Raw genomic sequence first — 26,255 nt, forward strand, 5'->3', positions numbered from 1 at the left:
TACTGAGGCTGTGCTCTACAGCCCACGAGCCACAACTACTGAAGCCCGTGTGCCACAACTACTGAAGCCTGTGCGCCTAGAGCCCATGCTCTGCAACAAGAGAACCCACCGCAATGAGAAGCCTGCGCACCGCAACAAAGAGTAGTCCCTGCTCGTTGCAACTAGAGAAAGCCCGCACACAGCAACGAAGATCCAATGCAGCCAAAAAATAAATAAATAAAATAAATAATTTTTTAAAAAAAATAAAAATAAAAATTCACTAGAGAGGCTCAACAGTGACTTGGGAGAAAAAGCAGCAGCAAACTTGCAGATGAGTCAATTGACACTATCATGTCTGAGAAACAGAAGAAAAATGAACAGGAAAAATAAATAAATAAATAAACAGAGCCTCAGAGATTATCTTCTTACTATACCAACATACACTTAATTGGAATCCCAGAAGGAGAGGGGAAAGGAAAAAGGACAGAAAAAATATGTGAAGAAATAATGACCGAAAACGTTCTAAATTCATGAAGCTCAACAAACTCCCAATGGGATAAACTTAAAGAGATCCTAACCTAGACACATAATAAGCAAAGGATTAAAAGAAAAGACAAAGAGAACACCTTGAAAACAACAATAGAGAAGCCATTCATCACGTACAAGGGCTCCCCAATAAGATTAGTAACCGATTTTTCATTAAAAACAATGGAGGCAAATGTAAAATAGACAGCTAGTGGGAAGCAGTCGCATAGCACAGGGAGATCAGCTCAGTGCTTTGTGACCACCTAGAGGAGTGGGATAAGGAGGGTGGGAGGGAGATGCAAGAGGGAGGAGATATGGGGATATATGTATATGCATAGCTGATTCACTTTGTTATAAAGCAGAAACTAACACACCATTGTAAAGCAATTATACTCCAATAAAGATGTTTAAAAAAAAAAACAAAAAACAAAAAACAATGGAGGCCAGGCAGCTGCGGGATAATATATTCAAAGTCCTGAAACTAAAAATCTCAACCAAGAATTCTATATCCAACAAAATCAACCTTCAAAAATGAAGCGGAGAATCCTCTCTGGACCAAAGACACTTCAGTATTTACATGAAGCCATACTACCAATATAATAAAGTGCAGACTTGGGGCATGGTGGCGGGGGCCGGGGGGATGAAGGAGAATTTAGGACATTTCTTGATAAGCAAAAAATAAAATAAGACTCCGAATTGAAATGAAAGAACACAGTACAAGAGCCCAAATCCACATGGAGACATAAAGAACACCAGTAAAAGTTCAGTCAGCCTTCCATATTCATGGGTTCCACATCTGGGGATTCAACCAACCGTGGACCAAAAAGATGTTTTTTTAATTTTAGAAAGTTCCAAAAAAGAAAACTTGAATTTGTCACATGCCAGCAACTATTTACATAGGATTTACATTGTGTTTAGGTATTTTAAGTAACCTAGAGATGGTTTAAAGCATACAAGAGGATAAGTTATATGCAAATACTACACCATTTTATATAAGAGACTCGAGCAACCATGGATTTTTGGCATCCACAGGGGGTCCTGGAACCAATCCCCCACACATCACAAGAGGTGATGAAAAACTACAAAGGTAAATATAAAACACAGGTAAACATAAAAGACAGTACAAATGTTATTTTTTTGTTGTTAACTCTTCGCTGGTCCTACATGACTTAAAAGGACACTGAATAAAGCAATAATTATAAAACTGTATGTTGGCTAGCTTATAATGTACAAAGGTGTAATCTGTATAACAAGAATAGCAACAGAGAGGTGGGGAGAAAATAGGGCTATGTAGGAGTAAAGTTTTTAATACTAAAATTAAGAATAATAATTCAAACTAGACTGCTATAATTTAAGATGTTAATTGAAATCCCCAGAACAAACACACTAATAATTCCATAAAACAAACAGCAAGAAAATTAAACTGGCATACTAGAAAATATCTATTTATTACAAAATAAGGCAGTAATGAAAGGATAGAGGAATAAGAAAGTCATGACATACAGAACACAAAGAGCAAAATAAAATAGCAGTAATAGTGTACCTTATCAGTACTACATTAAATATGAATGGATTAAACACTTCAATTAAATGGCAAAGATTTTCAAGTTGAATAAACAAACAAGACCCAACTACATGCTATCTGCGAGAGATTCATTTTAGACACAAAGACACAAAGGTTGAAAGTAAAAGGATGTAAAAAGATAATCCATGCAAACAGTGTTCAAAACAGACCTAGGTTGTCTATAGTAATATCAGACAGTATAGACTTCAAGACAAAAATTGCTACCACGGACAAAGAAGGACATTTTTACAGTGATAAAAGTATCAGTGTATCAGAAAGACACAATTATAAGCACCTAAGAACAGAGCCCCAAAATATATGAAACAAAAAGTGACAGAACTGAAGAGAGAACTAGGTAATTCATCAGTATCAACAGAAGACTTCAATACTGCACATTTCAAATACAGATTCTTCTCAAGTGCACATGGAACATTCTCCAGGACAGACCACATGTTGGGCCATAAAACAAGCCGCAATAAACTTGAAAGAACCAAAACCACAGAACACAGAAATTATGATCTCTGACCACAATAGGAAAAAATTAGAAATGAATAACAAATAGAAATGGGAAAGTTACAAATAATGTAGGAATTTAACAAAACAACCCTAATAACAAACAGGTCAAAGATGAAAATAAAAGGGAAATTAGATACTACTTTGAGATGAATGAAAATGAAAGTACAACATACCGAGTGAAATAAGTCAGACAGAGAAAGACAAATGCTGTATGATATTACTTATATGTGGAATCTAAAAAAAAAAAAACTAGTGAATATAACAAACAAACAGACTCACAGATATAGAGAACAAACTAGTGGTTACCAGTGGGAAGAGGAAAGGGAGAGGGGCAAAATAGGGGCATTAAGAGGTACAAACTATTAGGTATAAAATAAGCTATAAAGATATATCGTACAACAAAGGAAATATAGCCAGCATTTTATAATAACTATAAATGGAGTATAACCTTTAAAAATTGTGAATCACTGTTTTGTACACCTGTAACTTATGTAACATTGTACAACAACTATACTTCAAAAAAAAAGCACAACGAACCAAAACTTCTGAAATGCAGCCAAACAAATGCCTATAAGAAAACAAAGACCCCAAATCAATAACTTAAACTTCACCTTAAAAAACTGAGAGAAAAAAAAAAAAAGCAAACCAAATCAAGCAAAAGGAAGGAAATAACAAAGATTAGAGTAGAAATATATGAAAGAGGGAAGAGAGAAACAATAGAGAAAAATCAACAAACCAAAAGTCAGTTCTTTGATCAACAAATTTGAGAAACTTTTAGCTAGATAGATCAGAAGAAAGAAGACTCAAATTACTGAAATAAAAATATGAAAGAATGCACATTACTACTGTCCTTACAAAAATAAAAAGGATCACAGGAGAACACTATGAACAACAGTATGTGAAAAATCAGTTAACTTAGATAAAATGGACAAATTCCTGGACAGACACAAACTACCAAAACTGACACAAGAAGAAACAAAATCTGAATAGACCTATAACAAGTAAAGAAATTGAATTCAGGAATCAAAACTGCATCCCTAAAGCAAAGCCCAGGCCCAAATGGCTTCACCTGTGGTGAATTCTAACAAATGTTTAAAAAAGAATTAGCACCAATCCTTCACAAACTCTTTCAAAATAGAGACCAGAATGGGAGAAACTGTGAGCAGGGGAGGACAGAATAAGGGAACTCTCTTGTCCTTTCCAGTCAGTTTTTCTATAAAACGAAAACTGCTCTAAAAAATAAGTCTACTAATTAAACAAATATATATATACCCCTAAAAAACAGAAGAGGAGGGAATGCCTTCTATGAGGCTAATATTACAGTAACAACAAAACCAGAAAAGACATCACAATAAAAGTACAGACCGATACTCCTTGTGAATCCAGCAGAAATAAAAAGAGTGTACACCATAACCAAGTGATATTTGTCCTAGGAATGCAGAGTTGGTTTAATATCTCAAAATCAATTAATATAATACAACATATCAAGAGAATAAAAAACAAAGTTACATAATCCTCTCAGTAGATGTGGAAAAAGTATTTGAAAAAATCCAACATCCTTTCATGATAAAAACACTCAAGAAACAAGGAATAAACTTTATCAACCTCATAAAGTCATACAGAAAAAAACCCAAAGCGAACATTATAAAATATGGTGTGAGACTGAAAGCTTTTCTTCTAAGATCAGGACAGGACAATGCTGTCCCCTCTCAGCACTTCTATTCAACATCTTACTGGAAGTTCCAGCCAGGGCTTTTAGGCAAAAAAAGAGGAAATAAAAGGCACCTAGATTGGAAAGGAAGAAATAAACTCTCTCTACTGGCAGACGACATATCTTGTATTTAAAAATCCCAAGAAGTCCACGGCAAAACCTTTAGAACCAGGGAGTTCAGCAAGGTTGCAGGATTCAAGATCAATACAAAAAAATCAATTGCATTTCCCTACATTTACAATGAACCATCTGAAATTGAAATTTAAAAATTCTGCTTACAATAGCACCAAAAGAAAATACATAGGAATTAATTTAACAAAGGAAGTGTAAGACTTGTCTGTCCACTGGACACTACTAAGCAATTGCTGAAAGTAATTAAAGACTTTTAAAAATGGAAAGACATTCCACGTTCATGGACTGGAAGGCAATGTTGTTAAGATGGCACTATTCCCCAAACTCATTACAGATTCAGTTCCTACCAAAATCCCAGCTGTCCTTTTTTGCAGAAATTGACAAACACATCATAAAATTCACATGGACACAAAAGGCACCCGGAACAGCCAAAACAATCTTTAAAAGAACAAACGTGGATTTCGAAAGTTACTACAAAGTTAAATTAATCAAGACAGTGTGCTACCAGTAGAAGGACAGGCATACAGATCAATGGAATAAGAACTGAGATTACAGAAAGAAATTTTTTTTTTTGGCCACCCCGCGTGGCTTATGGGATTTTGTTCCCTGAGCAGGTATTGAACCCGGGCTCTCTTAACCACTGGACCGCCAGGGAATTCCCAAGAAACCTTTATATTAGTGGTCAGCTGATTTTCAACAAAGGTCCCACAAAGATTCCATGAGGATCAAAAGCACAAAGAGAAACTCATTAGAATGGCTATTTAACAAAACAAAACAAAACAAAACAAAACAGGAGATAACAATTGTTGGCAGGATGTGTACTGCAGACAGGAATGCAGAATGGTGCAGCAGCTGCAGGACAGAATGGTGGTTCCTCAAAAAGCTTACATCCAGGGGCTTCCCTGGTGGCGCAGTGGTTCAGAGTCCGCCTGCCGATGCAGGGGACACGGGTTCGTGACCCGGTCTGGGAGAATCCCACATGCCGCGGAGCAGCTGGGCCCATGAGCCATGGCCGCTGAGCCTGCGCGTCCGGAGCCTGTGCTCCGCAACGGGAGAGGCCACGACAGTGAGAGGCCCGTGTACCACAGAAAAAAAAAAAAAAGCTTACACCCTAAAGAACTGAAAGCAGGGGATGGGACAGATATTTGTACACCCATTTTCACAGGAGCATTACTCACAGGGCGAAACTGTGAAGCTATAAATGGGAGAGAAAAATAAGAAAATCAGAAGACCAACTAGTCCGAGGGGTCATTATATTTTTAAAGAAACTTGCCCAGATCTAGACAGCATGAGGTTCCAGCCTGAAAGGCCATCCAAGTGCACAACAAGACATGAAAAGAGTCTCATATAAGACCCATCATCATAAAGCTTCAGACAAACAGTGAGGACAAAGAGAACCGAAGTTATTGACATACAATGAAGAATCAGAATGACTTTGGGTTCTCACTAGAAACACTGAAAGCTGGGACACAAGCAGGGGAGCGGGGACATGAACTTCAACATTCTGGAGGAAAAAAAGGACTTCCAACCTAGATCTCTAAACCCTCACAAACTATCAATACCGAGATAGAATAAAAATATTCTCAGACTCAAAAAACTTTCCTTCTCCACATCTTTTCTCAGAAAGCTACTGGAAGATACTCACCATTATGATGAGGGACAAAACCAAGAAGGACGTCGTCTCCAAGAAACAGCAGGTGCACCTGCAGAGAAAGGTGCAGTGCAGTCCCCGGAGGATGATAAGGTAAGTGAGAGGCAGTGGAGGCGGCTGCTGTGGACTGCAAGGGCAGGCTCAAGGAGACGTACCTGACTCGTACGTCAGTGGGTAGACAGCGCTGGTGCAAGAGGAGCATGCAGACAACTACACAGATGAAGGCAAGACACTAACCCAGGGAAACAGGGTGCACGGGGGTGGGGAGAGACAGTAGAGTCATCAAAGTTCACCAAACGTAAATAGGGAGCTGTGAACAGCCTACACAGCCAGAGAATAAACTAAATGTCGTCCTCATCAAAATGAAAACGTGACTACGTTTGGTGGACGAGGAGACGGTAAGTGCCCCTGAGGGAGGGTAGGAGGAAAGAGAGCTGAAATTCACCCTCCGTAATGTGAAGTAAAATTCTTAGATTGACACAAAACTAAGAAACAGCAGTGCATGCACAGTATTTAGAGGCAGAGCAACAGATACAACATAGTCAGTAAAAACAGTTGACGGTGTTTGCCTCTAAGGAAAAATGGCAGGAGAGATAAGGAATTGACGTTTTTCAATGTATCTTGTAAACCTAGTCAACTCTCTCTGTATGAATGACAGAAAATAAAATTTAAAAATGAGAGGGGGGGCTTCCCTGGTGGCGCAGTGGTTGAGAGTCCGCCTGCCGATGCAGGGGACATGGGTTCGTGCCCCGGTCCAGGAAGATCCCACATGCCGCGGAGCGGCTGGGCCCGTGAGCCATGGCCGCTGAGCCTGCGCGTCCGGAGCCTGTGCTCCGCAACGGGAGAGGCCACGACAGTGAGAGGCCCGCGTACCGCAAAAAAAAAAAAAATGAGAGGGGGTATTACAGAGCACCTTTCTCATCTGCTTTTGCCCTGGGCCCTCCCTATAACACCAAAGCTTTAGCAAGCAAATTAAAATTAAAAATAAGAAAGCCTCAATTCTCCCCTTAACAATACAATCATGAGATAATAATGGCTAGTGAATGTTTATACAATTTTTATGAACAAATATTATGAGAGCTATTCAAAACTGTAGGTTCACAGGAAGGAAAAGTTTAACAAATAGTTACAATGCATCCGCTGACATGCTTCAGTTCTATCTTCAGTTCTATCTTAAACCATCATCAGATTTCAAGCTGCTGCTGTTTCAGGAGCTTGGTTCCCAGGTGATGGTTCCAGAAGAAAGTTAACACCAGTGATCTTTTTACCAAAGCTTCGCAAACTAAAATACACCATATGGAATGGAAATATATTCTGCCACATACAGTGGGGTGACCGTGAGTGTGCACACAGGCTGACAGCACCTGTCTGTGAAGGGAAGCCTTGGGTAGTGAGTGACAGGGCACCTACCGACGTTTTCCTTAGTTCCAAGCACACCTCACAAATATCCTACGGCGTATGGCCTCGTATAACAGACAGCTAGAAGTGAATCCTGTAGTACTTGTTTTCAGAACACATCACGTGTGCGAACTGTGAAAACAATACGTGTAAAACAATGGAAAATGGCCAAATACTACGCTGATGAAGTTCGCAGCTCAGCTGTGCTGACACCCCACGGAGGGGAGACACCTCCTAAAATGAAGACTGGGCCAAACATCTCCACTCCCTTCTCGGGAGGAACATGACTTTAGCCAGCAGATGAAATACTCCAACAACTACTGAACACATGGCCCCAAAGCATGATTCCAGCTCCTCCAAAGTGAAACTGAGAGCGTACGAGTCTCTCTTCCCAACTGTGAAATGGGCAAAGAAAACTACTGCCAAAATCAGATCATTACTCTTATTCCCTAAGTCAGGTAGCTGACATTAGGAAGGCATTCTTTTTCATCACGTTATTTCCTAGAGATTCAATTAATCTTCTCAAATACAGCACTCGCTCAATGAACAAACTCGGAAGACGATAACGTTTTTATTCCAGGACTAAGCGCAAGTTTTAGAAAACATCAAGCAAATTCCACACTGTTTTGTTAGTGCTATGGAATCTTGCCAAGCTGAAGACTCCCCTATGCTCTCACACAGTTAACAAAAAAACCCTGTAATGACGTAAAAGAAGTCTAGAATATTCAAGTATTCCAGTCAGCCACTTGGAGCCACACATAGCAGATACTGAATTTCCCAAACAGTATCCCAAACAGTAGGAGATTCTTTCCATGTGTTGTTTCACTTGGACACGGTCCCCAACAAAATTAAGGTGGCGGCCGGAGCCTCTGGCCCTCACAGTGTGAGATCCCACGTAACTGTCTTGTCATAAATACAAAGAAACATGAAGTTTCCGATCCTTTCACTACAGTTTTTAAAGAACTAACAGCCCAGTTCTCCAAGCACTGTGTGTCTGCCAGAGTTTTACAATAATGGCTGTAAAAGATGTGGGTCCATTTCCCTAAGCTCACCCTCTCCTTTCGGTCCAGAATTTTGAGGAAGGATTTTAGCTAACATGAGATAATGGAAACTCTCATTCCTGTTCACAGAGGCTCTAACTCTTCTGTAGCTTCTTTTTAATATTTATTTAATATTTCCTTTTTAAAAGGGGGTGAGGGGTGATGGGAGGAAAGAAACCACATGACTGGGAATCTGGAAGAGAAGGTTCTAACCCCAGCTCCAGGAGGGACCTTACCCGAACCCATCTCCGTGCAGGGGTCCCCAAGACCACCCCAGGTTTCATGATTCACTAGGAGGACTCACAGGCCTCAGCACAGAGTTGCACTCCCAGCTGTGATCATTACGGTAAAAGCGCACAAGGAAAATCAGCAAAGAGAAAGGGCGTGTGGGGTGAAGTCCACGGAAAGCCCAGCAAGCTTCCCACTAGAGTCACAGGCTGAATTCCCCAGCCACAAGCTGTGACGCCGCGGGTGGAACGCCGGCCACTGGGAGAGCTCGCTGAGTCTGAGGGCAGGGCTTACGGGCGCTGGTCACCAGGCACCCCCTGCCTAAGGCTCCGCAATCGCCAGACCCCCGCAGGAGAGCAGGAGGGCAGCCACGCCCCGGCCGGGCTGCAGCAAGAGACCCCCCCACCCCCAGCCCACTCTGTGGAAATGGTGGAAGCCCCCCACATCCAAGCTCCCAGGCCGCAGCCCGGGCCACCCCTGCAAGCAGGCCTGCAGAGTGAGCTGCCTCCTGTGCTCATCTCTCTAGATCTCAGTTTCACCATGTCACCTCCCCGTCGTCGGCTGCTACAGCAACCATCGGACACGACCCCCGAATCCCACGGGGAAGATGGGGCGGGTCATGGCCTAGGCTCACCGTGAGCTACTCAGCACAGTGATGCCGTGTGGAAGCAGGAGAGGGTTTCGCTGCCCAAGGCCTGCTTCCCCGACAATGCTGGTGACGTCATCACTCAATAGCCACCCCTACAGCCACCGCTGCTCTCCTGCTCATCTGCACCCTCCAGTTTTCCCTAACAGCCTGGTCAGTACTTTCTAATGCAGCTCCCTCCTAAGCGTTCTCACCATCTATTCAAAGACCAGAAGGTCGAGGTTCATGAAACACAGGAATTAAAAACCCCCGTTCTCACAGATTGCCTCTTGTAAAAAACACGAAAAGTCGTTGTATTCTCATCTGCTGCCTCTGTCCCACTGAAAGGCTCTCGGTATAAACAGGCGGTCTCTGCCACACTCCCTGCCGACCCCTCCCCCAGGGCTCATGGATCACACTGTCTGCTAGCATGGACTATTTCCAGCACCATTATAAAGTCTTGTAGTGCTTAAAAAAAAAAAAAATTACAGGGGCCATGGTGAGAGCAGCACTGGGGTCAGATGTGACTCTCAACAAAGAAAGATGCTCCCCCCCCAGGAGCTCCAGGCACCCCGACTGCAGGGTAAGTCAGGTGGCCCACTTCCGTCACACCTGGCTAAGGGGCATCACGGCAGACGGCTCCTGTATATTTCAACATTCCATCCCACATCGAGATGCCCAAGAGTCTGTAAGCTCTTCTGTGGAACGGGGTGGAGAAAATGAAGAACAGGACTTCAGTCTGAGCCCTGACTTGCTAGCTGGGTGATCTCTCCAGCCACTTCCTGCCGCCGGGCCTCTGCTGTCCCCGTGGACACAGTGACAGGCCAGACAAGCCACTCTGTGAGTCCCATCCAGGCCTAACTTCCCAGGATTTTCATATCACTTTCTCCCACGATGGAATTGACGGGCAAAAGGCTTAGAATTCATTTGGTGTAAGGTTTCCCCGTCGTAGGTAAAATCATAGGTGAGTGATTTTTCATTACTTTTAAAATTCTGACTACGACAGAAACATCTGTGGACTCAAGTTGTCCTGGATGTGATAAGACACTGATCTCCTTGCACTGGAGACTTGGACATTGAGACTGGCATTGCTGACCAGAAAGCTATCATTTCAAAGATGTTTTCCAGAATTATTACTTATATGTTTCTATCCAGACTCATCCTGGAAAGGCTTCATTCAAACAAATATTCTCCAAGCCCCTACTATACTAGGTGTCGTGCGTATAGTAGAACCGTATGAACCGAGAGAATGCTGAATCTTCCAACACCAAACACTTTTAAATATGCTTCTAAAATCGGTATGTGGCAGGGGACCTGGCTAGACGTCTGAGTGAGAAAGTCTTACTTTTGAGCAAGTGGAATGAAAGGGGGCCCCTGACACGTGATCTGGGTGCGATCTCCATCCACCGATCCTCTCACAGTATATTCTTTCAGTAAAATTACCACAACAAAATAAGCAGTGCAAACCAAGATGTTAACTGAGAAAGAGTACAGGGGGAAAGAGCAGAAGAAAGGAAAAAAGTCTGAACTCACCGGGACTGTGGCAATCCTTTCTTACTGAGATCTGCCCTCACACGTTCTCCTACATGTCTGTAAATTTCCACTAAGCTGTTTATTGCTGCATCTCGAACCTAGATGTAAAAGAAGAGATCTTACAGCTGCTCTGTGTCATTCCCCAGCACTTCCTGCTGCGGACACAACAGGCTATACAACACCCCAAGTTTATCACCCACTCACCAGCGCGATTCTAAACACAACCCTTAAGGGGCATGGGACTAGACACAGCTGTGTTTGACAGCTTTGACTCTGGGGGCACAGTTCCAAAGAGGAGGAAAAAATTCAGATCCCATCCCTATGTACCTGCTAAAGTCCACACCCCTTAGTTCTTTCCATCCTTTAAGACGATGTCTGGAAACCAGACCGCCTTTCCGAAATAGAAAACACTACAAACAAATGAATTATTCTAAAAATAAAACACGATGTAAAACATTCTGGATGTAGGTCAAATAAATACTTAGGGAGCAACAAAAAAGGATGGTAGAGGCTACACGGAGACTGCGTTCAAGAAGCTCATAGTTCTAAAAGGGAGATGGGGAAAAAAGTCCATAAATTCTACATTTAACACAGGGCAGGATGTAATAAATGTTATACAAAAGAGTACAAAGAGCTCACGTAGTTTAGGGAAGGGAGACAGCACACCAGAGGATACCAAGAAACAGTTTATGGAAGAGGAAGGAACCACTTAAAATGTATTTAGAAACACAGCATTTTACCAGGGAAAGATGGAATGAGACAGGCTCCAAACAAGGTAAGCAGCCTGCGCAGAGGCATGAAAGCAGAGAAGCAAGGCATACACTTCAGGAAGAGCAAGGCAGCGGTCTGGCCAAACACAGATAGGAAAAGAAAGGTCGCGATATGTAAGGCTCGAGAGACAGAACGGACTTAAAAAAAACACACACACAGGGCTTCCCTGGTGGCGCTAGGGCTTCCCTGGTGGCGCAGTGGTTGAAAGTCCACCTGCCGATGCAGGGGACACAGGTTCGTGCCCTGGTCCGGGAAGATCCCACATGCCGCGGAGCGGCTGGGCCCGTGAGCCACGGCCGCTGGGCCTGCGCGTCCGGAGCCTGTGCTCCGCAACGGGAGAGGCCACAACAGTGAGAGGCCCGCATACCGCAAAAAACAAAAACAAAACCAAAAAAAACACACACACAAAAAAAACAAAACAGGGAACTTTGAATATGGGCTGTGTGTATAGCAAACATTATAGCTGTATCAATGTTAAATTTCTTGGATGTGAAAACATGTGATTACACAAAAATATCCCTGTTGTTAGCAGACACACACTGAAGTACCTAGGAGTAAAAAGATCGTGTGCTAGATACTTCCGAATGGTTCAAGAAAAAAGGTCTATTTCTGTGTGTGTGTGTGTGTGTGTGTGTGTGTACACATGTGTGTATACACGTTGAGATATAAGACAAATGTGACAAAAGTTAAATGGTAAATATGGGTGTTCACTATACTACCCTTTCCATTTTTCTATAGGTCTAAAATTTTGCCAATAGAAAGGTGGGAAGAAAAAAAGTTTATAAATCCAATGGACTCAAGGCCAGACTGTGGGGTGCCCAGGGGTGCCCAGGGGTGCCGAGGGGAGGACAGCCAGCAAAGACAAGAGAGCAACCACGATTGCAGATTTGGTCTCAAGCAATGAAATCAAAGAAACAGAGAGGAAAGAAGCAGGGGTACAAACAGTTTACAGCTCTGAACACTGCCAAGTTACCCTTTGATTTAACAGCGGTATACGATACGTAATTTTGTTTACAATTTTCCCCCTTGTGATAGAAAAAGGCAAATTCTAAGTTCTTATTACTTCTCACCCAAAACCTGATGCTATGCACCAAACTGTGTGTGTGACCCACCAGCCCCCAAAACAATTCATATGTTGATGATGGCAGTTAGAGACAGGCCCATAAAGAAGGTAGTTAAGGTTAAATGAGGTCGTAAGAGTGGGTCCTGATAATAATAGGAGGGGCGTCTTTATAAGAGAGATACCCGACAGCTCCATGTGTCTGCTAGCCAGGAAGAGAACGCTCAGTAGAGTGCGGCCACACCGACACCCTGTTCCAGGACTGCCGGCCTCCAGAACTGTGAGAGACAAACTTCCATGGTTTAGGCCTCCCAGTCTATGGTATTTTGTAATGGCAGCCTGAGCTGACTAACGGAGATTACCAGTTTATTTTGGAAAGGAAATAATTTCTGATGTTAGGGAACATTTCCCTATTGAAACATGCACATCTCACAAAAGCAGTCAATGCCCTGTCTTGAGAATCAGTGACAAGTGCATCGCCGTGGCTTACTTTCTAGTGATGACGTCTGCTCAGAGCCAGAGCAGATCACACCGGGGACCCCCTTTAAAGAGCAATCGATACCCTGTCTGCTACTTACAAAGTCTGGGCTATGAAGAGTTTAAGGGATTTAGTGGAGAAATGACTAGCCTTCTAAGTGAAATAAGTCAGACAGAGAAAGACAAATACTGTAACATATTGCTTATATGTGGAATCTAAACAACACAACAAACTAGTGAATAAAACAAAAAAGAGCGAGACTCCCATATATAGAGAACAAAGTAGTGGTTGCCAGTGGGGAGAGGGAAGGGGGAGGGGCAATATTGGGGTAGGAGAAATGGGGTTATTATGAGATTATATGAAATCATGTGTGAAACTTTTGAAATGGTAAAGGGCTATAGAATTTAAAGAATCTTTCATTCATTCATCCAATTAATTAACAAAATTACTAGCCTTAGAGTCAAAGTAGGCCTGAGGACTTACTTGGCCATTTAGAGGCTGCCATAACTTTGGACAAAGCATTTAAACTTTCATTCATTCATTCATTTATACATCCTTATTGGAGTACAACTGCTTTACAATGCTGTGTTTTAAACTCTTTTAGTCTCCATTTTCTCCTTCGGAAGTGGAAGGCTGCTTTGAGATTAAAAAAAATAATGGAAAGAGGGCTTTCCTGGTGGCGCAGTGGTTGACAGTTGCCTGCCGATGCAGGGGACACCGGTTTGTGCCCCGGTCCGGGAAGATCCCACATGCCGCAGAGCGGCCGGGCCCATGAGCCATGGCCGCTGAGCCTGTGCGTCCGGAGCCTGTGCTCCACAACGGGAGAGGCCACGGCAGTGAGAGGCCCGCGTACCACAAAAAAATAAGAAGAAGAATAATAGAAAGAAAAAAAATGGATTCAATTCAACAAATATTTGACTGCCTATTACGTGCCAAACTGGGGGCGCTACACGGCCCAGGCAGGTAACATGATGCGTGGAGCAAGGTGGGTGCACGATGACCAATGGCCCCGGCCCGGGACCCGCTGGCGGGGGAAGGGGGGATGCCCAGCCTCGGGCAGGCGGCCGCCAACATGTAGCCGTGGGGCACAGGTACAGCTCTGCCCCACCTTCACTCTTCTGCGGAAGCTCAGAAACGCTCCTCCCAAATGTCAACTTGCAAACCCAAACTCCACACGTGAAGTGAAGTCATCCTGCAGACAAGTGTATGTGCACAGACACAGGCCAGCGGTTTGTGCCCCGTGTTTATATGCATAAAGCACTCAGCACAGTGGCCGGTGGGACTGGTATCATCTACATCTCTCAGACCAGCAACCTTAGCCTTTAAATAGCTATTCCTCAGGCTTAGAAAGCTCCAGGGCCAGGGAGCATCTGAGGATCTAAACGACCCAAGAATCACAGAACAGATTGTCTGTGGCACTACAAAGTATCGCAGCCCAACTGAGGAGGGGCGTCCCCTCAAAGCAAGTCGGTTCGGGCTGAAGGGACCATGCAGTGCTCCCTCCACAGGCCGCCACGGGGGCCCCACACGCTTCTGCCCACCCGCAGGCTCGCCACGCAAATGACCCCAAGAGCTCAGGCCACCAGGACAGCAAAAGACCAGGGCCCCGTACATTAAGCTCCACCTGCCGGGCCCTGGCCGAAGGCTTTAGAGAGCCTGAGGCCTTCAAATCTACGACCTCGCTCACCGGGCCACCGCTGACTGTGACACAGAGGAGGGTGGAGCCTGGCGGGCTAGCCACCTGCTGGGGCCCACGGTCACCTCACTGCGCCACGCTGCACCCCAAGGTGGGCACCAGGAACGGGCTCCCTACACAGCGGAAACTCCAGGGGGAACTTCACCCCCAGGGACAGGGATGGCACCCGGAAACCCACTCGAGGCCAAAGCCACCCTGTCCCCGCAGCCACCCGCCCACAGAGAGGATGTCTCAGACCCGCCCACTCCTCAGGTACCAGTCAAACCCTCTGCGGGGGCTTCCTTCCCCTGCCCCTCCCTGCTAAGCCCAGCCAGCCAGCCAGCCCAGGGCCAGCTGCAGAGAGCTCTGAGATCAGTGCCGGCCCCTCAGCCACCCCAAGATGCTTCTAGACTCTGAAGATGCGGATCAAACTCCTCAGCAAAACAGACGGCAGGCAGCGGGGCGAGGCCCTGCGGAGGCGACCGCTGCCTGCCCTAGGCCAGCTGAGCAGCTATGAAGTCAGAGGTCTGCAGGCAGAACTGGAGTTCTCCTTATCTGACAAAGGGGCTCCCCATCGAGCAGGTGTCTCGGATGCCCCGGCGCCGTCCTCCCTGGCCCTGTTCTCGGCTCGGGAGATAAAGTCTCCCGAGTGTAAGGCCACCCCATAACCCTGGTCCCTTCCCTGACAGCGGGCTAACACCGCGGCACAGGATGCGGCTCTCGCGAGACACGACAGGGAACCTGAGCAAAGCTTCCGGAGGACGCCCGTCCACTCTGCGAAAGCAGGTAAACGCAGGGACACTCAGGGAAACGTGCACGTGGACTGGGCGCTTAATGACATGAGAGAATCAGGCATTCTTGAGGGACAGGAGGTGATAATGGTGTTAAGGTTATGTGGGGGGCTTGCGGGGGTGGAGAGGCCTTACCCTTTAGAGTATTTAAGAATTAAATGAACCAATGTCTAAGATTTCCTTCAAAATAATCTACATTTTGCTTCCAAACAATGGGGTGGGGGAGGCAAAAAGATGAAAGTAAACTGGCCTCGTCTGGTCAGCTGCTGAGGCCGGAGGGCGGGCCCGAGGGGATGCTGTACGTCATTCTCTCCACTTCTACCTCCGTTTGAACCTTTCAATCTAGAAAAGCTGAAAACAGGAGAGGCACATAGGAGCACCGGGCTTTCATCTGCCAGGCACGCGGGACACGCGTGCAGCTGGGCTGTACCACACAGGGCCCGTGAGCAGAGCTGCAGAGGACAAAGCCCAGGGGGTGGGCAGCCCAGCAGAAGTGGAGCGGGACGCGCAGTCCTGGGAACATCACTGAGCCGATAACAGGCCCTGCGGCCTCCCTACCTCGGGCCCCCCCTACACACGGGATGATACATTTTCCCCACTGCTCTGGTGATTCTGAGTTGGATTTTGAGTTACTTTCAGCAGCCAAAAGCATCCTGAGCCACGCAAAGCCTGCGCATGGGCGCCCGCTCTGGGAAGCTGAGTCGCTCTGCACTCAGACCAGTACCAAAGGACTCACAGCCTCTGGGGCAGGAGTGTTCGCGGGGCTCAACACACACACACACGCACACACACACACACTCACTCACCCCCGCAGAGGACTGAGAGCTGGATGCAAGCCGACCACAAGGTCAGGGGCCCAGGGCAGTGACAGCACCAGCAAAACACACGACTGTCCTCTCCGGCCTGAGGCATTCATGGCTAAGAGGCGAACACCGCCCAGGTAGCCATGGGGAGTCTACTCAGTCCTAAGGCCGCTGGAAGGCAGTCCTGGGACGATACAGAGGAGACAGGGGTAGTCCTGACCCTCAAGGTTCAGAGACCAGCAGGAAAGACTGACGAGAAAATGAAAATAAAGTCAGGAGCACAAGCACACGCGACATACACACGCACCCTGGAAGGAGGGATGAGTAAGTGGGTTATTTAGCATCAGAGGAGCGGGCGTGGAGCCCCCGGGTGCTGGGAGGTGAGGACCGCGTGTCTGTGTCTGCACACGCGCGCACACGTGCGGGTAAACACTCCTAAGGACTCCTCCGATGCTCAGTGTGGGAAACTGGCTACAGGCGCTGCCACTCCGGACTGCTGACAGCCGCCCACTGAGCCTGGCCTCGTTCACCCCAGCACGCTGCCTCTCTGAGGCCGGCGGGGATACACATATCACCTGTCAGGCCGGTGCAGGCACCCGAGTGAGGAACAAAGAGCCTCGACCAGCCCAGCAGGCTCTCCTGCTCTACCGAAGGGGCACGTGGTAGCAGTGACAGCCTCAAGGAGTGACCCCCATAAAGGACCTTTTTTCCACAGAAAACAAAGTGGAGACAAGACGTTAAGGGGGCAAAAAGGCAAAATAGTCCATCTGGTAATTCAGAATCTTTTTTAAAAGTAGCTTCAGTTAGGGACTTCCCTGGCGGTCCAGTGGTTAGGACTCCACGCTTCCAATGCAAGGGGTGCAGGTTCGGTCCCCGGTCCGGGAACTAAGAGCCCGCATGCCGCAGTGTGGCCAAAAAATTTAAAAATAAAAGTAGCTTCAGTTATTTTCCAATTGATGATGAACATAAAGTATGATCCAGGAAATAAAAGTATCTAAAACTCAAATTTCCAACGTCAGATATTTTCAGTGAAGGCTGGATAGAGGATGCACGGAAAGAAGCAAGTGGGTGCAGGTGAGGGAGAGCAGGGACACAGGCCGGCAGCGAGCAAGAAGGCAGGAGGAGCGGCCGGCGACGGGAAGGGGAGCGCAGCAGGGCACCAAAGAGGGAGCGGGAAACACAGCCGGGATCAAGGGCAGAGATGAGGAGGGAGAAAGGATGCGGAACAGGAGGCTCTGCGACCCAAGGGCCCTCGGAGCTGAGCTGGGGGCGGTGGAGGAAGGGCAGAGTCATCTATGGAGGGCACTGTAGCCATCGCCAGTCAAGACTGACAGATGCTGTCCACCACGTACCGTCGACCCCTGAACACTGCGCGGGGAGGGGGGCCACCAACCCTCCAGGCATCCACAGATCTGCCGGATCCAGACCACCGGGGGCCACGCAGTACTGCGGTGTTTCCTACTGAACAGCCACCTACCGGTGCACCTGCGCACTCCGATCCCATGCCGTTCAACGGGCAGGTGTACATTTTTTTGTGAGTCACTGATCCTATTTTCAGCCCCTCATCTAACCAGGTGTGTGAGCCAACGTGACAGACAGGGCTCTGGGTGATAACCAGAACTGACCTGGGAGAGAACTGGCACTTCCGGGGCCCGGGCTGCCTGCTCACTGCTTAGCAAAGCCCCACCCACGCACCCTGACACCAGGGAAGTGGTGCTTTGACGTTTTGGGGGTTTTGTTTTACTTTATACAAAATAACGTGCATAGGTCAGTCTGAAGTGTTTCCACAGTTATATGCACCAATGTGGCCACCGCTCAAAACAAAACGTGGGCCCTCTCTGTCACCTCCAAGAGGCCCCCGCAGGCCCTGTCCAGCCCACCTCTCCCACCCCAGAAGGGGGCCGCTGCTCCGCCATCACCGTCGCTCCCTCCCAACACCCACCCCTCTAGCTGCAGAGATGGTGACCAGAGTGCCTTCTCTTGGAGGCTGGTCTGATGACATCACTTTACAGGCTAGTGAGGGCCCATCCCAACGTGGAGAAGAGGGCAAAGCGGGCCCCCATCCACCAAAGACGCTGATAAATGCTACTGGGCACTAACACCCATCACCTCAACCAACACCCCGAGCTCTAGAGAGAGAAATAAAGTCCCACCCAGAACCAAAATGCACCCTCACCGTCTACAGCCAATGATTTCTTTCTCACTAAATACACTCACCTGGCTGTTTGGATCTCCGAGCAGGTTACATATATGTGGCACAATCTTGCTCAGTGTTAAGGTATGTGCTCCAGAGCTGAAAACAAAAGCAGTGCTTTACTGTTGGTGGGAAGAGAGGAAAGCACACTGCCTCTCCTCCCTCTCACCCCTTCCTTCCCTCCCTCCCTGGGCCCATCGCCACCGCCCACCAAGGCTCGCCCCTTCCCCTTCCCCCTCTGCTTCCAAACTAACCGCACACCCGCACGGCCCCTCCGCACAGTTCTAAACTATGAGTGCCTCTTAGGACAAGCGCCCCCACCCCCACCCCGGCTCGGGGTCCCTGCACCTGGCCCAGCCCTTCGCTGCCAGGCCGCGGCCGCAGCCTCGCCCACGTGGGGTCCTGTCGTCTTGACACTGCCATGCGTCATGCGGTGGTCCCTACTCTGGCCAACTCAGTGCACTCAGCCACCCGGCAGGTTCCGGGGTCCTCCCCTATCGCCCTGCTGTGTGGCTCTCTGCCACACCAGACATTCAGTTAATAACCGCTTGAAGACAGACTGCGATAAACGGCTGAGAGGACACCAGCTGAATGATGCCCTGCTGGAGGACAGCTCAGCTATCTCCAGCTGTTCACCGCCATAAACTAAACGCTGTCACAGACACCCTCTGTCAACAACACTCTCCCCGATTCCTTCCTGAGTACTCTCTTAGGACAAATTCTTAGATGCGGAACTACAGTAAGCAAAGGCTAGAAACATTTTTTAGAAGCTTCAGAGACCAGGGACTTCCCTGGCAGTCCAGTGGTTAAGACTCCGTGCTTCCACTGCAGGCGGCACAGGGTTCGATCCCTGGCTGGGGAACTAAGATCCTGCATGCCACGTGGTGCAAACAAACAAAAAAAAGCTTCAGAGACCGAATTTAATGGTCCCGAGAAGTCTAGCACATTAAGAGAGAAAAACTTATAAGGTAATATAAACGTTACAATCTCCATTTTGTTTTTAAAAATAATAAAACTCTTAATGCTGGAACAAAATGCTACATGTTAACAGTGATTATCTGAAGGTGGCAGAATTATAGACAATAATCATTTTCTTTTTTATGTAAATTTTCTGTGATATACACAGTATTACTTTCGTAATCAGAAAAGGTGATTTGTAATTTTAAAAAAGGCTCTCCTGGGCTTCTCTGGTGGCGCAGTGGTTGAGAGTCCACCTGCCGATGCAGGGGACACGGGTTCGTGCTCCGGTCCGGGAAGATCCCACATACCACGGAGCGGCTAGGCCCGTGAGCCACGGCCACTGAGCCCGCGCATCCGGAGCAACGGGAGAGGCCACAACAGTGAGAGGCCCGCGTACCGCCAAAAAAAAAGAAAAAAAAAGGCTCTCCTGCAAATAAGCACTTAAAAAAATGTTCAACATCAACAGTTATTAGGGAAACACAAATTAAAACCGCAATGACACAGCACTACACGCATATCAAAATGGTTAAAATTAAAGAGAGTGGTAACATTCAATGCTAGCGAGGAAATGAAGAAATGAATCGTTCGTACACTGCTGGTGGGAATGCAAAATGATGCAGACCACTCTGGAAAATAGTTTGGCAGTTTCTCTTAAAAGTAAAGATGAATCTACCGAACGACCCAGCAATTGTACTCTTGGGCGCTGACCCAAGAGAAATGAAAACTTCTGTTCATGCAGAAACTGGTACATGTGTGTTCACAACAGTATTATTTGAAATAACCAAAAACTGGAAATATTCAAATGTCCTTCAACGGGTGAACTGTTAAACACACTATGATACGTCTATACCAAGGAATTCTACTCATCAATAAAAAGGAACAAACTACTGTTCAGGCAACAACATGTATGCAATCTCAAGGGAATTACGCTGAGAGGGAAAAAAAGGTCAGTCTCAAACGGTCACATTCTGTGTGATTCCATTCATAAAATAACGAAATCGCAGAGCTGGAGAGTACATGAGTGGCAGCATGGGGGCGCCTGGGGCGAGGTACGGGTCTGCACCTTGAACATGGCAATGAGTTACCCAGAGCTGCACCCATGTCACAGCTGCGCACACACGACATGCGTGCGTCCTGGATGAACCGGAACAAGCTCTGTGGATCGTATCTACACCAACTTCCTGGTCTGGACCCTGCACTACAGACACGCAAGACGACAGGTGGGTGCGCGGCACCTCCCAGGACGTTTCCCTATAACTTCCAGTAGATTCGTGATGATTTCAGAATTAACAGTTACAGATACAAAAGCTCAGCCGAGGACACCCTGAGGCCCCACCAGACTTACGCGTTGAGTGTGGCGACCAGGCAGAGACACGTGCCTTCCCGGGTGCGGAAGTTCTTGTGCTTGAAGCCTCCCAGCATCCGGTCCCACACGTACTGCAGGCGCAGAGGACGGGGGGGGAGAGGAGAGAGGGCAGCTTCTGCAGCCCCGTCCAACGCGGGGCCCACGGGGGTCGGGGGGGGGGGGACACGTCGCAACAGGTGCCAAAGCCCTCCCCACCTCCACCAGCTCATTAAGCGCTCTCAAGAGCTTGCTGGAAAATGGTAACTTATGCTCGTATATCAAGTTCAAAACGGTCAAAACACATTCCTTTATACAATTTCGTTTAATTCTCCCGACAGCCCTGAAAGGGAGGTGAAACTGTCCCCATTTTATGGGTGAGGAAAATGAGGCCCAAGGTCACATACTGACACTGCTCTCTCAGCTTGAACAGCTGTGCCCACCCCATCCACAAGCCAAACAGCTGCTCAGCTTTTCAGGCCAATGCAGGCTTTACCTTTCCTGGGAAGGCTTTTCCTGACGCCTCCCCGCCCCGCCCCGCCCCACCCCACAACAATGGACAGCTGGACCCCTGGCAGCCCCAGCTCACCAGCAGACAGGGACCAGGGCTGCAGCCAGGCCTCTGAGTGCCCCGACACCACAGCTGCATCTTTTCAGAGACTCACAGAGTCAGTTATGTAAATGAGCTCAACTCTAATGGATCAAACCAAGCACTCGGTACCCATGTTAAGTCCACTAACTTATTCAAAGGTATACCTTCTGCTGTTTGTTGTTTAAATATCCTATGGGGAGAAGAGGGGCCAGATAAAACGCCATGAAACTTTTCCTCTGAAACCCACTGGCGCTCTGCAGGAACACCCCGAGCCCGCCCTGCCCCGCCTCACCTGGGGGTTAGCAGCCTGATCCATGATCTTCAGCAGCAGGGCCTGGTCTTGTTCCCTCACAGAGTCTTTAGCGTCGCCCAGTCTGTCTATTAAACTCGGCAGCACTGGAAATTAAAATGCAAACTGATCAAATGAAAACCTAGTCTAGTGGCCTGTGGTCACCAACTGTGGATATTTCAAAATCCTGGCCTAAATGATGCACATCACTCTAAACCCACCAACCCCTGTAATTCTACCCTTCCTGCTCAAATCCATCCACAGGAACTACTAGGCGAATCTGCAGAAATCCTTTGCATGGACACACTGTTTGTCTTCTTCCTTACCCCACCTTCCTCTAGGCAGCTTCCAGCATGTTTTTAAGCTGCTGAAATGCTATTAACATGGATGTCGATGGAAGACCGTGGCAAGAAAGAGTCAACACAAAAGGAAATCCAGGTTAGACAGAGGGGCTCCAGCACGTCTGCTCGGGGGGAGTGGGGAGGAGAGCGTGGGAGGAACAGGCATTATGGCTCAGTCTGTTTTTACTTTTACATCACATCCACCCAAGCTCATCAGACAGAATGCAGCTCTCTGCCCTTCCTCCGCCCTTCCTCCATATGGCTGGGGGCGGGCCATCACTACTGCTCCAAGGGCACCTGGGTATCAGAGGTCAATTTTCTTTGCTTCTTCTAAAAATCTATAAACATTTCTTTTACAAGAGATAGCCCTGAACAATTCAGCTAATTTAGGGGGAAATGGAATGCTACTAAAACATCAAATTCCTCAGAGGGATTTTTTATTTGCAGATGGGCGGTTTGTACCAGAGTGGGAAGAGCTCATGACTTTATCGAAAGGTGCACACTGACCAGACGGTTAACAGAACAAATACACGTGAACCAATTGAAACCGAGAAATTCTACAAGGAAATGCCTGCACAGAGACGCTTAGTGTTTGTATTGTCATCATCAAAGCCCAGAGGTCGGGAATTAAATCATCTCTTAATCTACGGAACCTGGGGTTATTTTTATTTCATTTTTCTGACTTACTGCTCTCCCTTCAAAATAAGAATGATCATTTACCACACACTTGAAATGACATCTACAACCAAAGTGTAAACAGTCATAACAACAAAAATCTGTTAACAATACAGCTGAATCGGACCTGCAGGACTCTCAAAGAGAGAAAGCAATGCCTCTCAAAGGGAAGGGTCAGGGACAAGGAGGGCTTGGTTGGCACCACAGCCTGATGGCTAACTGGAAGAAACCAAAGTAATAGTTGGTACTAGAACAGGGAGGTGGAAGAAGCCAGCAGAAAGATATGGGAGTGGGGTGCCAGCAGGTGTGCGGAGGTGGCGGATCCGGCCACGCCCAGGAGGGGGGCGAGGGCAACGGGGCAGCCGTGGCATCTAAAGATGCAGGAGGGGGTGGGGGCGGGCTGGGGGGTGGGGGACTAGAGGGCAAGGGTGGAAGGCGGGTACAGCCAAGTGAAGCTTTGGCGAGACCCAGCGAAGGCCGGGGGCTGGAGGAGGAGAGAGCTCACCTGTGCCGATCTGTGCCTTGAACCGATCCTGCAGCCGGGTGACCAGCGAGGACAGGATGTCCATGCCCAGGAGAACCACCTGCAACGGCAAACAGTGGGCCCCCGTGAGCGGCCGGCGGGGGGCGCGGCGCCCTCGCCCGCCGGCTCCCGGGGCCCCACCGCATCTCTGGCTCAGACGCGGCCCGGGAGCCGGAGCGTGCGCCGACCCGCAGGGTTAAGCCGGGTGTCAGGAGGGGGGCCGCTTGCCGGAAAGGGCTGTTTACAGCGCTAACACGAAATAGTCGGTGGCGAGACACGAATCAACCCCCACCGCCTCGGCCTGAGTCCCGGGCGCCCGCCCTCTAGGGTGGGAGCGCGCGCTGCGGCCCCGCCCCCTGCAGGCCCCGCCCCGGCGGAGAGCACATATGCATATCAGCTCGCAGCTGGCGCGTGGCCTTCTGGGTAACACTGAGCGGCCCCTTTGCGACCTTCCGAAGCCTCCGAAAACGCAGAGTTCGTGGCGAGCTTCGGGAGCCGAGATCAGCAGAGGTGCGCCGGCTGCCGGGCGGCTGCGGTGGAATGCTCGGGTTAGTCGCCACAAGCCTACCCGGTGTTGGCGCCTGCTTCTCGCGGCGCGAAGAGCGCCGGCGCTAACCATCCTTTTCTTGGGGTTGCGCTACTGTCCGATGAGCGTTTAGCGAGGGCAGTACTGCTAACGCCTATGCAACACGCTCGCACCTGGTAAAGCTACGCTTTACCTCGGTGCAATTTTTGGAAAAAAGAATTTTCTCTTTTCCACGAGGTCAAAGTTCAAAAGCAGTTTTTCCGAGTTGTGTAAAAACGGTTGTAAAGCTGTTTCTATTTTAAGGGGGCGCTAGCAGTTTCAAGAGAGCTCAGATTTCTTTGTCTCTTTTCCCGGGCGAACCCTCCGAAATTCACTGCCAGTAGACAACGCTTCTGCGTTGTGTAAGTTTATTTTGAGAGCTACTCTGAAGTTACTGGGAGAGATCTCAAATAATAACAATCATGAGTTTTTGTATCTCCCTGGCTCCTGCGTTTCGATAAAAGCGAAAACGTTAGGTTTTGCTGGTTCAGGTCTTAAATTCACCGCTTCGAAAAGAAGTAATCCAAGTTTGTCCACTAGTCACCACAGTTCACGCACTCTTCTTGCAAGGAATTGGCAACGTAAAAATCTTAAGACACACCTCTTAACGTTTCTTAAAGAAACAACTGTCGTTCGACAGGTTTTGTGTCTGTAATGGTACGGTGGAAAACACTTTAAAATAATGACTTATGAGCTACGGACGACTAGGTACCAGGTTTTAACTCTTCTTCCGAAGAATACTAACCGTACGATGAGAAAAGCCTCTGAAACGGTAGCTCAGCCAGATGAGCAGAGTCAACACCAACAGCCACAAAATCACATCGGCAGGACCTATGCTGCGTATGTGATTAGAAGGTCTGTGATCCTTCGCATAAGAACTCGCAAGCCCACATTCGATCCCAATAGACATCCTGCAAGATACCTAATCAGTACACTTCAAAACACTTGAAGTCGTCAAAGACAAGGAAAGTCAAATCGTCACAGCCAAAAGGAGGAGCCTAGGAGACACAATAATAAAGTGGAGCGTCATATCCTGGGATGATAAGGACGTCAGGTAAAACTTACTTAAGACCTGAACAAACTATGGACATTAAGTTAATAATAAGCTGTCAGTATTTCTTTATTGGGTTTAAGAAATATACCCCACCAGTGTTAGAGGTGAATGATATATAATGGGATTTTTCTGTCAATGCAAAACTGTTCTAAAAATTTAAGTTTATTTTATAAAAAGAGTAGCCTCTCAATGATGTGGAACTGGCCTTTTCCTGATAAAATCCTAAGCATCGGTCTGGATGCACTACTGGTCGGAGGGGGGAGTGTTCCTCGTGGCAGAACTATTAATACCTGCCTTAAGTATAATCCCTCAAGACTTAGCTGCAAGAGGACTATGGCCTTTTCACATATGCCAGCCCATGTTGGTTTACCTACTCGTGGAATTTGGGGGAAACAGACTTTAAGCTTTTCCAGGATCAAGGTTTGCCAGCAGGTCCAACCATGGCAGCCCTGGCTAAATCCTAGACTGCAACGTTCCCCAACAGTCCCACCCAGAGACACTGGGGAATCCACAGACTGTCCGGGAAGATGAGGCTGACTGATGCAGCCGAGCTCCAGAGCACTAGGACCGCAGAGGCTGGAGCACAGTCCAGGCACCCTCACAGCAGAATCAACCACCGCACACACTTGTCCAGTTCTCCCTTAGTCATAGCCCCGCTGGGGCAGGAAAGGAACCACTACCATGCATGTTTATCTTCACAGCTCAGGCCCTTCTATGTTCCTGTTTCCCTAGTGAAGAGAGGGATAAATGAGTGAAGTCATTGCCTAGAAGACCACTCTAATTAGGAGCCGTGAAGCCTCTCTGTGCCTCAGTTTTCTGACCTGTTAAATGGGGGAAAGAGTAACAGCTACCTCGTAGGGGAAAGGGCCCGACCACTCCACCTGTTGGCTGTTAGCACCGCAGCACTGTCACTGCCCCTGCCAGAGGAAACAGGTACTGATTCAGGTCAGTGGAGGCCACGCCTATGAGTCCCGGGGACAGGGACTGGGGTCGATTCCCAGAGGCGGCTTCCCAGAAGGGCTTTCACTGCACCAGGCTCATAAGCTTTGAAGACCTAGCCTCACACCAAAGGAAGAGAAGACCTCCCTGCAAAGAGAGAAGAGCACATGGGGTGGGAGGAGGGGAACGGGTGCGGGGGAGGGGCCAGGGAGGAAGCTCCGGAAGGGCCGCAGCTAGGTCCCAAACACAGTGGAGGAGCCACCGCAGAGCTGGAATGTGAAGGGGGAGTGACAGGGCCCTG

The 26,255-nt window shown here is 47.8% G+C and overlaps 1 protein-coding gene and 1 non-coding gene across 21 annotated transcripts in view; one reads left to right on the forward strand and one right to left on the reverse strand.

Moving 5' to 3' along the window:
• CLASP1 (cytoplasmic linker associated protein 1) overlaps window positions 1–26,255 on the reverse strand; it is a 268,556-nt gene that overhangs the window by 158,725 nt on the left and 83,576 nt on the right. For all 20 annotated transcript variants that reach the window (XM_067742183.1, XM_067742188.1, XM_067742189.1 and 17 more), the window contains 5 exons: window positions 23,379–23,457; window positions 21,861–21,964; window positions 20,980–21,071; window positions 18,698–18,773; window positions 10,903–11,000 (listed from right to left, as the gene is read on the reverse strand). In XM_067742183.1, coding sequence (XP_067598284.1) covers window positions 10,903–11,000; window positions 18,698–18,773; window positions 20,980–21,071; window positions 21,861–21,964; window positions 23,379–23,457 — 449 coding nt within the window. The remainder of the gene's footprint in view (window positions 1–10,902; window positions 11,001–18,697; window positions 18,774–20,979; window positions 21,072–21,860; window positions 21,965–23,378; window positions 23,458–26,255) is intronic.
• Window positions 24,011–24,136, forward strand: LOC137226871 (U4atac minor spliceosomal RNA). Its single transcript, XR_010944568.1, has one exon. It is a non-coding gene; the product is annotated as a U4atac minor spliceosomal RNA (small nuclear RNA).

This window comes from Pseudorca crassidens, chromosome 6, assembly GCF_039906515.1.
Source record: "Pseudorca crassidens isolate mPseCra1 chromosome 6, mPseCra1.hap1, whole genome shotgun sequence".
Lineage (NCBI taxonomy): Eukaryota > Metazoa > Chordata > Mammalia > Artiodactyla > Delphinidae > Pseudorca > Pseudorca crassidens.